Source organism: Anolis sagrei, chromosome 2 (genome assembly GCF_037176765.1).
Source record: "Anolis sagrei isolate rAnoSag1 chromosome 2, rAnoSag1.mat, whole genome shotgun sequence".
NCBI classification, from domain to species: Eukaryota; Metazoa; Chordata; class Lepidosauria; order Squamata; family Dactyloidae; genus Anolis; species Anolis sagrei.
Window position 1 is genome coordinate 29,052,749 of NC_090022.1, and position 14,075 is coordinate 29,066,823.

General features: G+C 41.3%; 1 protein-coding gene across 2 annotated transcripts in view; it reads right to left on the reverse strand.

Annotated features, from left to right (window-relative positions):
* Positions 1–3,903: 3,903 nt before the first annotated feature.
* Positions 3,904–14,075, reverse strand: part of ACOX2 (acyl-CoA oxidase 2) — a 46,305-nt gene continuing 36,133 nt past the window's right edge. For both annotated transcript variants that reach the window (XM_060766467.2, XM_060766466.2), the window contains exons 13-15: positions 13,552–13,769; positions 6,897–7,029; positions 3,904–4,013 (exon numbers count right to left, since the gene is read on the reverse strand). In XM_060766467.2, the coding sequence (XP_060622450.2) occupies positions 3,951–4,013; positions 6,897–7,029; positions 13,552–13,769 (414 nt within the window). In that variant the 3' untranslated portion in view covers positions 3,904–3,950. The remainder of the gene's footprint in view (positions 4,014–6,896; positions 7,030–13,551; positions 13,770–14,075) is intronic.

The window sequence follows — 14,075 nt, forward strand, 5'->3', positions numbered from 1 at the left end:
TTTACTTGCTTCTTTATTTAATACTACTTTGGGTTGCCTGGGCTATTTGAAAAAGTCAGTTTTTTAATTGTACAAAATACATAAGGTTGTGGGTGAGCTACAATACACATCATGCCAGACTAAACCCAAAATAATCTTATCAGTTTGTTATGTTGGGCAAGTTTGCTCCAGATGCATCATCAGTGGGGTTCAGTGTGCTCTCTGGCTGTAAACTACAACTCCCACTATGGTGAGCCAGTCCCCTCAAACCCTTTCAGTAGGTTGAGTTAGTCATGGGCATTCTGCGGGCCAATTTTGGTCCATCATCGGTGGAGCTCACAGTTCCTCAAATACTGGGTGAGCTACAACTCCCAGAAAGGAAGGTCAGTTCCCCCCAAACTCCTCCAGTAATCAAATTTTGGCATCTCAGGTATGTGTGCCAAATTTGCTCCAGCTCCATTAGTGTTTGGGTTCACAGTGCTCTCTGGATGTAGGTGAACTACAACTACCCCAAATCAAGGTGAATTTTCCTCAAATACCTCCAGTATTCTTTTGCTGGTCATGGGGGTTCTGTGTGCCAAGTTTGGTCCAATTCCATCTTTGGTGGAGTTCAGAGTGCTCTTTGATTGCAGGTGAACCATAAATCCCAGTACCTACAACTCCAAAAGGTCAAAGCCAATTCCCCTCAAAACCCACCACTATTCAAATTTAAGCACAAATTGGTCCAGATCTATCATTGTTTGAGTTCATAGTGTGCTCTGGATGTAGGTGAACTACAACTCCTATAAATCCCTCCAAAGACCTCCAGTATTTAAATCCAGTCATCAAGAGATTTTGAGGACCCATCCCATAGATTCTAACTTGGGGGCCACATGCTAAAGCTCCCTGCTCAGAGGACCCACTGCCTGGTGATGGAAGGAAGGAAGGGAAGGAAGAAGAAAAGAGAGAAGGAAGGAAGCGATGAAGAAAAGGATGGATGGAAGGAAGGGAAGAATCAAGGAAAGAGAGAGAAAAGGGAAGGAAGGAAGGAAGGAAGGGAGAAAGGAAGAGACGGAGGAAAAAGGCAAGGAAGGAAGGATGGAAGGAGAAATAGGGAAGGGAGAGAAGTAAGGAGGAGGAAAGAGGAGGAAGAAAAACAAAATGGAGGGAAGGACAAAAATGTGGAAGGGAAGGATGGATGGATAAATTGAAGGAAGGAAGGGAGGAAAGAGGGAAGGAGAAGGAAGGAATGAGGAAGGAAAGAGAAGGAAGTGATGAAGAGAAGGATGGAAGGAAGGAAAGCATAAAGGAAAGGGAAGGAAGGAAGGAGAAGGAGAGAGGAAAGATACGAGGAAGGATGAAAGGGTGGAAGGGAAGGATGGAAGGAGAAAGGGAGGGAAGGGAGGGAGGGAAAGAGGAAGGAAAGAGACGGAAGAAAAAACAAAAGGGAGGGAAGGACGAAAGGGTGGAAGGGATGAATGGATGGATAGATGAAAGGGAGGGAGGAAGGGAGGAGAAAGGGAGAGGGAGAAAAGGGGGAAGGAAGGACGAAAGTGTGGAAGGGAAGGAGAAGGAGGGAAGGAGGAAGGAAAGAGAGAAGGAAGGAAAGATAGGTTGGTGAGAGAGAGGAGGGCCTGAGAAAAGAGCCCAAGGGGCAGCCTCTGGCCCCCTGGGCCTGGGATTGCCCATATCTGCCATAGATGAAGACTCAGAGTTCTACCCTAAAGCCGTTCACTTGACTCCACTAATCCTTGATTTTTCATGTTTGCATAAAACAAAGTTGTTTCAGTTAGAGTAAGGACAAGTAAGAGTATATATATTTATTTGCATAGTTCTAGTTTAATGAATGAGATGCCAAATCAAAACAACAATCAACACTGAAATACATTAACACATTCTGCTATGTGTGTACCCACCACATCTTGGGAGTTTTAAGCCAAGAGACAAAATTGCCTCCATTTTAACTGACATAATATTTTTTACAATAAAATCCATTTTAGAAATGCACAGACAGACGCAACCAAGAACACATAAATCTTTCCTTTCAGCCAAACAAACTCGGGTAGTTTTAGCCAAGACAGTCTTCTAGCTGATTCTGATTCACAACACTGGGTGGTTGTGAGTTTTCTGGGCTGTGTGGCCATGTTCTAGAAGCATTCTCTCCTGATGTTTCACCTGCATCTATGGCAGGCATCCTGAGAGGTTGTGAGGTCTGTTGGTAACTATGAAAGTGGGGGTTATATACCTGTGGAGTGTCCAGGGTGGGAGAAAGAACTTTTGTCTGCTTGAGGCAGGTGTGAATGTTGCAATTGGCCACCTTGATTAACAAACAGGAGTCCTTTCTCCCACCCTGGATATTCAACAGGTATATAAACCCCACTTGCTTAGTTTCCAACAAACCTCACAACCTCTGAGGATGCCTGCCATAAATGTGGGTTAAACGTCAGGAGAGAATGCTTCTGAAACATGGCCATACAGCCCGGAAAACTCACAGCAACCCAGTGATTCCAGCCATGAAAGCCTTCGACAACACATTCACAGCATTATTACATTTAAAAACTGTGTCCTCATGTCATAATGGCACTTTTCCCTATCAGCAATGCTGTGAGTTGGTTAGGTTGGGAAGTCGTACCAGCTCAGGAGTGACCCAATGAAATTATTTATTAAATTCATATATCACTTATCTGCCCTATATGCATGTAAGACAGAATATAGGGGCAATATTTAATTTTAAAAATGGCCTAAATTTCTATTTATTTATTTTTTTAAAAATGTTAAGTGGAAAACTTGCAGCTCTCCAGGTTGTTTTTGGATTGCCACTCCTAACAATTGGTCATGCTGCATGGGGCTGCTGGGAACTGTAGTCCAGCTCAATATGGGTCCCACATGAACTGATAGTCCCTATGAATACAGACTGTTATGATAAAACTCAGTAAATTACATTAATTCAACGGATTTATTCTGGTTGGGACTAACAGTGAATTTGGGCCAGATCCTTCACTACCCTGTTGTGCCATCATTCAAGGGTAGCAATGGGGATATTATTGTCCTAGCTTTATATTCTAGTTCCTACCAGCCACAGTCAGCATGGGCAATGTTGGAGGTGATGGGAAGGTGGGCTACAGCCCTCCACTTCTCCCACAGAGACATTGCTGGTGCCTTAGACCTAAGACTGATTTTTTGGGTGTGTCAGGAGCAGGCCTGTAGCGAGGGGGTGGTTTTAGGGGTTCAACTCCCCCCCCCCCGAAATGTTTCAGATTTTTTAAAAAACCCTGGTTTACTCATGAATTTTAACTGGTTAACCAAATTCCCATGCTTAGTCTATGAGATGAAAAAAATTAAGAGTCCCTCCAGAACTGCAAGCACTATCTCAAGCAAATATTGACAATTTATTCACACTGTCATTACTTGCAGCAATAGCCGATGTAGTGAAGCAACCAAGTTGGGTGTGTGTGTGTTGAATGCTCTCATTAAGGAGGCCAGACTTGGTGGACGTGGTTGACAGGGGCAGAGCTGCAGGCTATTGAAGGCTGCTCTGCCCCCTGCTGTGCTCTTTGCTTCAGCGTGAGCTAGGAGGCAGGCTTCAGACCCCCCCCCCCACAAAATTTTCAACACTCCCCCGCAAAATTTTCAACCCCTCCTGAATTTTTTTTCTGGCTACGGCCCTGGTCAGGAGCGACTTGAGAACCTGCAAGTCACTTCTGGTGTGAGAGAACTGGCTGTCTGCAAGAATGTTGCCCAGGGGATGCCTGGATGTTGGATGTGAGACCCTACAATTGAGATTGGGCTGCCCACAGACTGTTGGCAGCTATTGCTGTGAACTGTAGAAAAAACCCTTAACATCCGATAGTTCCAGCCCACAAGTTAGCTGGATCCTGCTTGCCAGAACACCTCAACGGTATGGCTGGTCAAACAAAACATTCTGTTATTACATTTTATGAGTTGGAGTTGGGTATCAGGAAAAAAAGGTGTCCTTGTTGCATTCCCCTCTTTCATAACTTTGACAGGGCATTCTTGAAAAGTGGCTTCAAATAGGTTTCAAAGACCCTCTTGTCCTGTTGGAAGACAGAAAAAGACAGAGATTGTCAATAGGAGGCAAAAATAGAACAGCAAAGGCAACCTTGTCTTCTTTTTGCATGTGGCTTCACAATTTTTTCCCTAATTCACAGCTTCCACTTCATTGTCTCCCTCGATATTGAAAAGATGGACCTCATTAGCTTGTATTCATTCTGGAAAGTATAATGTGCAGCTGAATGCTGTGGGTGGGCGGTGGATCACATGGGCCAAAGGGCATTACAAGAAGGAAAGAAGGAAGGAAGGAGAACTACACAGTAAGCGAAGTGTTTGAGCAGCACTCCTTTATCATAGCTGGAGATCCTTTCCCTTCTCATTACACCCATTTGATGGCCTCCTAGCTTCTGTTTCCTTTTTTCCTTTTCCATTCTATAATGTTAAAATGCCTGTTCTAAAACTTCATTTACTGGCTGAAGGAGCTTTAATAATAAGTAATAATACTTTATTTATAGCCTGTCCTCTCTCTTTGATGGGACTCAGCACAATTCCAAAGTATAACAAAAATAGCAAACATTCAATGCCAAGACAAACAAGTAACAATCACAACAAAACATGAAACAAAATAAACTAAATATACCATATATACTTGAGTATAAGCCGACCTAAATATAAGGCGAGGCATCTAATTTTACCACAGAAAACTGGGAAAACATATTGACTCTCAAGTATATGCTGAGGGTGGGAAATGCAGCAGCTACTGGTAAATTTCAAAATTAAAACATACACCAATAAAATTACATTAATTGAGGCATCAGTAGGTTAAATATTTTTGAATATTTACATAAAACTGTAATTTAAGATAAGACTGTCCAACTCTGATTAAAACGTTATTCTAACCTTCAATGTAAATGTGCTTATGTATCACTTCCAATAATAAGAAAGAGAGTAAAATAATAAATGTAATAATTTATTATTTACACAGTCCTAGACACTTGGGATTTTGTGATACGAAATCCAGCATATATATCTCATTTGCTGCGACATACTGTGTTTTTGTGTCAGTAAAATAATAATAATAATAATAATAATAGAGTAAAATAATAGAAATGTATTAATAACAGCAATAATAGAGTAAAATAATAAATGTAATAATAATAATAATACAGTAAAATAATACATGCAATAAAATAGTAATAGGGTAAAATAATGTAAATGTAATAATAATAACAATAACAATAACAACAACAGAGTAAAATAATAAATAACTTTGACTGAGGTATAAGTTGAGGGGAGCTTTCTGAGCCTAAAAAAAGGGCTGAAAAAGTAGACTTATTCTTGAGTATACAGTAACTTATAAACAACCAAACTTAACCAAAGATAAACAAATAAACATAACATGACACAAAAGGTCAGCTAATATTAGGCTGGTATTTTTTTTTTTATCCTATCCTTTTGTCTCACTTGGATTGAAGGAGGCTCCTAACCCTTTGCTGTGACTCATGCTCATATGGTATAGATTACACAACCCAACCAAAAAAATATTTCTTGGTGTCATGGTTTTTAAGCCTGTTCCTGGGGTTATTTGGGATGCCGATTCAAAAAATTGCATTGGATAGACCACATTAACTCCAGTTTCTGTTCTCATGGTGATCTATGGGCGAGCAGATAGTCACTGGTACATGACATGTTCTGTATTTCAAAAACTAGAGATGGGCGAAAACTGGTGCCATTTTTGGAATTGGCAGGTTGAGTATACCCAGAAAGAGCTCAAACATTTGAGACAAAATGTTTGTTGGTCAGTGTTATGTATTAGACTAAAGGCATGAAGGTTATGAAAGTCCATGTTGCCCAGCGACAGCCCCAAAACATCACTGCTCTTGAGGAGATCTGCATGGAGGAATGAGCCAACGTACCAGCAACAGTGTGCCAACCTTGTAAGGACTTACAGAAAATGTTTGACATCTGTTATTGGCAATAAAGGATATATAACAAATTATTGAGTTGAACTTTTGTTAAGGACCAAATACTTATTTTCCACCATAATTTGCAAATAAATTTGTTAAAAATCAGACAATGTGATTTTCTGGATGTGTTTTTATTTATTTATTTATTTGGGGTTCTTTTACCCCGCCCTTCTCACCCCGAAGGGGACTCAGGGCGGCTTACAAAAGCAAAGGCACAATTTGATGCCTGCATCATAAAGACAATCAAACACAAAATTACATCAATACACAGTTAACAACCAATATACATTATAACCATAAAATCAATAAAATCAATAAAACCAAATACAAACCCAATTTCTCCTCTTATATGGTCAGCGTTCGCTACTCATAGATCTAGTCTTACGTTCCACTTCATCAATCCTGCTGGTCTTACTCGCCTGGTTGTCTGATTTAATTGCCGGAGTGCCCAAAGGCCTGGTCCCATAACCAAGTCTTCACCCTTCTCCTAAAGGCGAGGAGGGATGATGATGCCCTGATTTCCCCCGGGAGTGAGTTCCACAGGTAAGGGGCCACCACTGAGAAAGCCCTGCTCCTCGTCCCCACCAGCCTCACTTGTGACAGTGGTAGGGTCGATAGCAGGGCCTCCCCAGATGATCTCAGACTCCGAGGTGGGACGTAGAAGGAGATACGTTCGGACAGATACACTGGACCGGAACTGTACAGGGTTTTGTAGGTCAAAACCAGCACCTTGAATTGTGCTCGGAACTGAATCGGCAGCCAGTGGAGCAACATGTTTTCTCATGTTGTCTCTCATAGTTGAGGTCTACCTATGATGTCAATTACAGACCTCTCTCACCTTTTTTAAGTGGGAAAACTTTCACAATTGGTACCTGACTAAATACTCACCCCCCTAACTGTGAGCCCTAACCCAAACTGATCTCCTTTGTCTGTACTGACCAATGAGTGCAGTGCTCTTACCTGATTATTGGTTGGGGACTTCTTGGCCCACTCATAAAGGCGCTCATAGACCCGGCCGTCATAGCTTCCGAGGGCCGAATTTAAGCTTACATCAGAGAAGTCAAACACATCCACTAATGGAACAGCATCTCTCCTGGATAAAAAGAGAGGAAATAATGTTTTCTTTTATGAGTCACCATTTTTGCCTCTCAAGGATTACTCAGAGCCAACTACAACCCATAAAATCCAAATAAATAGCCTAAATCACATTACAACAAAAGAACGCACAGTGAGTGCAGCATCCAATTAGAAAAAAGGGGCTCACAAACAAACTCACAATTTATTGGGACCATTAGCCTGCCTGTAGGCGCCTCCAGGGATGGAAAAATAATATGCTGGTGGTGAAAAAGTATTTGGGCGGAGAGTCCTAACATGTATAGTCTATTATAGAAAAAGAACTGCTTTTCACTTCAATAGATCTTCTCCGTCAAAAGGAGGAGATGCAGTGCCAATCATTCTCATCAGTGAATTAATACCCAGAGGAAAAGAGTGTATGTAAGTATGCAAGGCATGGAATAGGTGAGTCAGGGGTATGCAGGCTGCAATTGTGAAGGTGCCACTCATGATTTCCTGCCAATTTCAAACTGAAATAATAGCACTTAATGACCAGGAAGTGTGTATCATATTGGGAAGGGGGGAGCATAGAGAACAGCTTCTCTGATCCTTCCTATTTTTTCCACATAGTGATGTGAGGAAGTGTAAGGGAGGAATGGATTCAGGTTTAGTCGTTCAATAATAATTCAAGGTTTAATAAGATGATAAACAATAATTGTAAGTGTATGGAATGAGTATAGTGTCTACATTCAGGGAAGTCATGCTACCCCTCTATTCTGCCTTGGTCAGACCACACCTGGAATCACACTGTGTCCAATTCTGGGCACCGCAGTTGAAGGGAGATGTTGACAAGCTGGAATGTGTCCAGAGGAGGGTGACTAAAATGATCAAGGATCTGGAGAACTAGCCCTATGAGGAGCGGCTTAAAGAGCTGGGCATGTTTAGCTTGAAGAAGAGAAGACCGAGCCATGTATATATATGTGAGAGGAAGTCATAGGGAGGAGGGAGCAAGCTTGTTTTCTGATGCCCTGGAGACTAGGATACAGAAAAATGGCTTCAAACTATAGGAAAGGAGATTCCACCTGAACATGAGAAAGAACTTCCTAACTGTGAGAGCTGTTCAGCAGTGGAACTCTCTGCCCCAGAGTTTGGTGGAGGCTCCTTCTTTGGAGGCTTTTAAACAGAGGCTGGATGGCTATCTGTCGGGGGTGGTTTTTTGGTGAGTTAAATAAAAAATAAAAATAAAAGAATTAAAAAAGTTTACATTGAAAGTCCGGGAACATTATATTCAAAGAAAAGTAGGAAATTTGGGGAAAGGGATAGAAAAAGAGAAAAAGAAAAGAAAAAGAAAAGAGAAAAAGAATTGGAAGCTTCTGTTCTTCTTCCTTACGTTCAAGTCTATTTGATTTTCCCGTTCTACCAAACCTTTCTTTCCCATTTTTCATCTAGTCTAGAATGGGTGGCCATCTGTCAGGGGTGCTTTGAATGCAATTTTCCTGCTTCTTGGCAGGGGGTTGGACTGGATGGCCCACAAGATCTCTTCCAACTCTAGGATTCTTACCCTATAGCAGTGGTTCCCAACCTGTTTTTGACCAGGGCCCACTTAAACAGGGACCAGTTTGACCAGGGCCCACTTAAACAGGGACCAGTTTGACCAGGGCCCACTCTCCAACATTAGTACCAAAAGGGTTGCAAATTAGTTTTTTGGTCAATTTTATATTTGGTTTGGTTATTTGTGGAGCTGATTCAGAAAAGAGAGGAAATAACATAAAATAAAATAAAGAGGAAGGAGGTTCACAGACCAGATTTTTGTTCTCGCGGCTCACTGTTGGGCCGTGGTCTACGGGTTGGGAACCACTGCCCTATAGTCCGAAATAAAAAATGTATCAAGACTCCAACTAGGTAGTCAAAATGCTTGTAGAATTAAGTCCATATTTAACATCCATTTTTGTAATTTATTCTGCTAACAAGGAGGAAGGGATTAGGATCTTGCCAGAGTACTGGGGACCCAGATGAACAACTTCCTGAGACTTTGCTATGCAATGCCTGGAAAACCTATCAATTCCATCCTTGTATCCTTATTGGGTGAAAAATATTTTTTTTTAACAGAGACAAGTAAATGCTAACACAGAGACTATGTAATAACAATTCCATATTGGTATCCACTTCCATGCTCAGAGGGAATTAAATCGAAAGTGTTAAATGCACAGCAACAACAGGAAGGGAGCACAGAAGCATTTGGCTATCTTCAGGAAGAAAATCATTATTGTGATGTGTAGAGTCAAAGCTGTTTGTGGTTTTATTACCCAGAAGATTATTTAAGTTTATTTTTATTACCAAGAAGGCTGCTCTTGGGGTGTATTTTTAAAAAATGCTTTCTGCCCTATAAAAATTGCGTGCCGCATTCAATTTCAGTACAACAATGAAAGCCCTGCAGATATTTTAAATGGTGCGCAAGCAATAGCTTTATCTTTTAATGTTGTTATACTGCTGTCACAACACTGCATTCATCCCACTTATTGGGAGGGATTTGATAAAGCTTTGAAATTAATATTGCTGGGTTATTGAAAAAGCCCACGCCACCGATTTTGAATGAACGTCACTCAGTGCTGATGTATCCACTTCCGTCATTAAAAGGAGAGGTCGTAACTTCCACGCTTTGCAAAATATCAAAGCCAGGATAAAAAAATGTTATTGAATGCCTGTTTTTATTAAAAATAGCCAAGACACCATGAGATAAGTCATCTAAGCATGGGACTGACACAAAAGGTTATGGTTTCCTTCTTACTTTGAACTGTAAACAGTGGCTTTGAAAGCTAAAAACCTGTAGGAACAAAGTAAGCTGGTTTATATTAAAGTAGACCATGGGCTCACTCTAGCAAATGTTTTCCATTTTGAAAGGCAGGGATTCTTCAACAACTCAGATGAGATCTCTCTTAGAACTCCTGCCATAAAGCATTGAAATCCAAGGCTTAAGTGCCTATTATCTTGCGAATCAGGTGGAATATTTAATATGTTGGATTTGAATGTGGAGATCCAGGAGAGCCATTAAACTCTTTGTGCTGCCACTTTCTCTCAATATGACCTACTTCTCTTGGAAACAGCAACCTTCTAAAGTCTCCACTAGTGATTTGTTATGTTTATAATTCGGATTGCTTACTATATTGTATATGTGTGTATTAGTATGCAATATCAAGCAAAAAGTGGGTGCTAGAAATAATATTATATGAAAACTGACTGGCACAACCTGGGGATCACAACCAGACACAGTGAAGACATCTGCCCTTGTGCTATGCTACTCTGCTGCTGAGTATGCATGCCCAGTTTGGAACACATCTCACCACGCTAAAACAGACAAAATTACCATCTGTCAGTTGGAAAAGGCCACCCTACTCGGATCTGCACACATTACTTGCCAATACATCACACTTCTAGACACTTGGGAAGTGTGGCTCTTAATGAAATGAGCCACATTCATTAAGATGTGGCTCTTAATGAAACATGCCGCATCATCATGGGGTGTCTGCGTCCTACACCACTGGAGAAATTACACTGTTTAGCCGGTATTGCACCACCTGTGTGAAAGGACCAAGGCAGTGACATCTCCAGCTCATCCCCTGTTTGGATATCAGCCAGCATGTCAACTACTTAAATCAAGAAATAGTTTTCTAAGATCTACAGAGACACTCGCTGGAACACCTCAGCAGGCGAGAGTCCAAAAGTGGCAGGCTCAAACCCAGAACCTCAATCAATGGCTGATACCAAATGAGAGACTTAACTCTATGATGTGGGAGGGGCTGCAGACCATGTGATCGGAACTGGGATTGTTCAGGACTCAGACTCCATTTTAGGAACAGTATGCCTAGAGACTCCATTGGATTTTCAGACTAAATAGAGACTCTATTAGACTCTTAGAACAGACTATGGACTGTTGATCCTAAGAATGATGCCCTGTGTTACCTATACAGAGAAACTGCATTAAATTCTATTTGTAACTGGATTGATATGCAAAGTACCTGTATGCTGAATACATGAAGTTTGTGAGTAAACCAACTATGTTACTTTTAAAGAAGTCTGCTAATAATAAATATTTGTCTTTTGAGAACATGATTTAAAGGCAAATATATTTTAAGGGGAGTAGATTTTTTTGGGCAAACATCTAAAATAACACTTCTGAAACTTTGCTGTATATATGTGTGTCTATGTTTTGTGCACTGGCATATCTTTGTCCCTGACAGTTCAAAGACATATCTAGGTACATCAGTTTAACAGCTGAGAAACCTGATTGCCTTGCATGAATACCATCTTCCCAAAAGGTTATGACTCTAACAGGTCATGCTTTTTACTAAGAGGTTACGGCATCATTTTTCAAAACGTTATGACGTCTAACAAGGTCATGCCTTTCCAAAGATCATGAAATCTCCAAAAGATTATGGAGATTTCCATTTTCCAAAAACTTCAAGGGACTTTTGTGAAAACAAGATGGAGAAGGAAGAGGAACATAGCCAGACATGCTCAAGGAATTAAATATAATTATGGAAAGTAGGCGTCTGACACTTACAAATGCATTGTTAAATAAACTTTGCATCCACTGCCAGGAAACAAATATGTGCAGATGAAGAACTGAGTAAGTTTCAAGTTTGAAACAGGTAAGTCTATCAGAGTGCATGAAGAGAACCCTTTGCCTCCAGGGATGTCTAAATTAAAACAGGCAGAAAAATCTCTCAGTTCTTGTGGGTTTTTTCGGGCTATATGGCCATGTTCTAGAGACATTTCTTCTGACGTTTCGCCTGCATCTATGGCAGGCATCCTCAGAGGTAGAGGTCTGTTGGAATTAGGACAATGGGTTTATATATCTGTGGAATGGCTGGGGTGGGGCAAGGAGCTCTTCCCTGCTGCAATTAGGTGTGAATGTTTAGCTAATCACCTTCATTAGCATTTGAAGGCCTGCCTGAACCTGGGAAAATCTGTTGCTGGGAGCTGTTAATCTGTGCCTGGTTTCTGTGCCTGTTGCTGGGAGCTGTTAATCTGTGCCTGTGCCTGGCAGAAAAATGTTTGCATAATGGAAGGTGTTACACACAGACTTTACAAATGTATTGGGTAACATAGCAGAAAATGACCCTTAGGCTTAGATCAACAGTTGAGAACAACCTCTTCAGATGCAATTCTGCCAAAACACCCAGAGTAGAAGTAGAAGCTGCTCTCCCATATTTACCCTTACGGCCAAAGATGTACTAAGGCAAATGGAGCAGGGGGAATATTGTTACCACCAGGCACTGGTATTTTTTGGTCCTGCTTCTACTGAGAAAGAAGCACACAATATCTTTGTGGTTAATATAGAGCAGTCAGCTATGCCTCCTACAGCTATTCTATGGACCTCCCGCTTCCTCAGTCCAGATGGCCAGATAGTATGAGATAGTTGTGAGCCACTTTGAGTCTCCGTATGAAGAGAGAAACAGGATATAAATCAGTGGCTTCCAACCTGTGGTACACAGACCACTAGTAGTCCCTGAGAATTAAAATATTGTCCCTGAAGTAAAGACCTTGCAAAATACTACTCCCAGGATGCCATCGCACTGAGCTAGGACAGTTCAATTTCATAGTGTGATGCAACCTGTGTTTTCAAAGCAAAAAGTATGCTGGATTACCATGGCTGACTTTAAATAATAATAATAATAATACTCCTGACCTCATGATCATGGGGGAAAAAAACATAGATTATTGATGTCGCAATCCCAGGCGACAGCAGAATTGACGAGAAGCAACTGGAAAAGCTTACACAAGATGAAGATTAAAATATAGAATTGCAAAGACAAGCACAAGCCAGTAAAGGTGGTCCCAGTGGTGATTGGCATACTGGGTGCAGTGCCTAAAGACTTTGGCCTGCACTTAAAAACAATTTGTGCTGATGAAATCACCATCTGTCAGTTGCAAAAGGCCACCCTACTCGAATCTGCACACATTATTTGCCAATACATCACACAATTCTAGACACTTGGGAAATGTCATACAAAATCCATAATAGTGATCTTGTTTTCTGTGTACGAATCTTGTTATGTATCAAATAATAATAATAATAATAATCATCATCATCATCAAACAATGAACCTCAACCAATGGCTGATACCAAGTGAGGACTCCCCCCTGGGCACACAGAAGGCTGGGCAACTTGGAAGGCACTGAACAGACTGTGCTCTGGCACCGCGAGATGCAGACCCAATCTTAAGAAATGGGGCTACAAAATGGAATCTACGACATGCGAGTGTGGAGAAGAGCAAACCACTGACCACCTGTTGCAATGCACCCTGAGCCCTGCCATATGCACAAGGGAGGACCTTCTTGCGGCAACACCAGAGGCACACCAAGTGACCAGATACTGGTCAAAGGACATTTAATCAACTACCAAGCTTGCAAAATTTGTGTTTTGTCTGTCTGTTTGTTTTGTTCTGTTAGAAATGTAATACAATTGTCTGGCTACCTGACACGATAAATATATATATATATCATCAAACATTAACCAAACTATATTCAGCCCATTTTGGGGACAGGAGAACCGTCTCACCGAATGACAGGCAGGAGATCCAAGTATGATTCAGTCACCATGGCAACTTGCTCTGTGGAGAGGTATCCATCCTGCATAAAATCTCCCATATTCAGATACATCCCATGCAGTGCAAAGAGGTCACAGAGATGTTTGAGGATCCTGTGGATGTCAGCTTCTCCTTCATAGCTCTGCAGGGCTTTGACGAACTGTTCCACCACAATGTAGTGAATGTGGGCCTGAAAATAATTAACAGTCAGGTGTACATCCCATACAGGAGGGCACTACCATGCAGAAGTATCATTACTAACTCATGAAACATTTTCAAAGTAGAGGTTCAGAAGGAAAGCTGAAATGAGTAGGAGGTATTATGGGGTTTCCGTTCAACATCAGAAGCAAGTCTGTACTCAATGTTTTGCATCCAGAATTAGATTAGTGCAACTGAGATAATAGAAGTGACCACCTCACCATATTCCTCCTCATTTGGAGAATCTGTGTAGCCAGAAAGGAGCGAGAAGGTGGGAGCCCTAAAAACTGACAGTCCC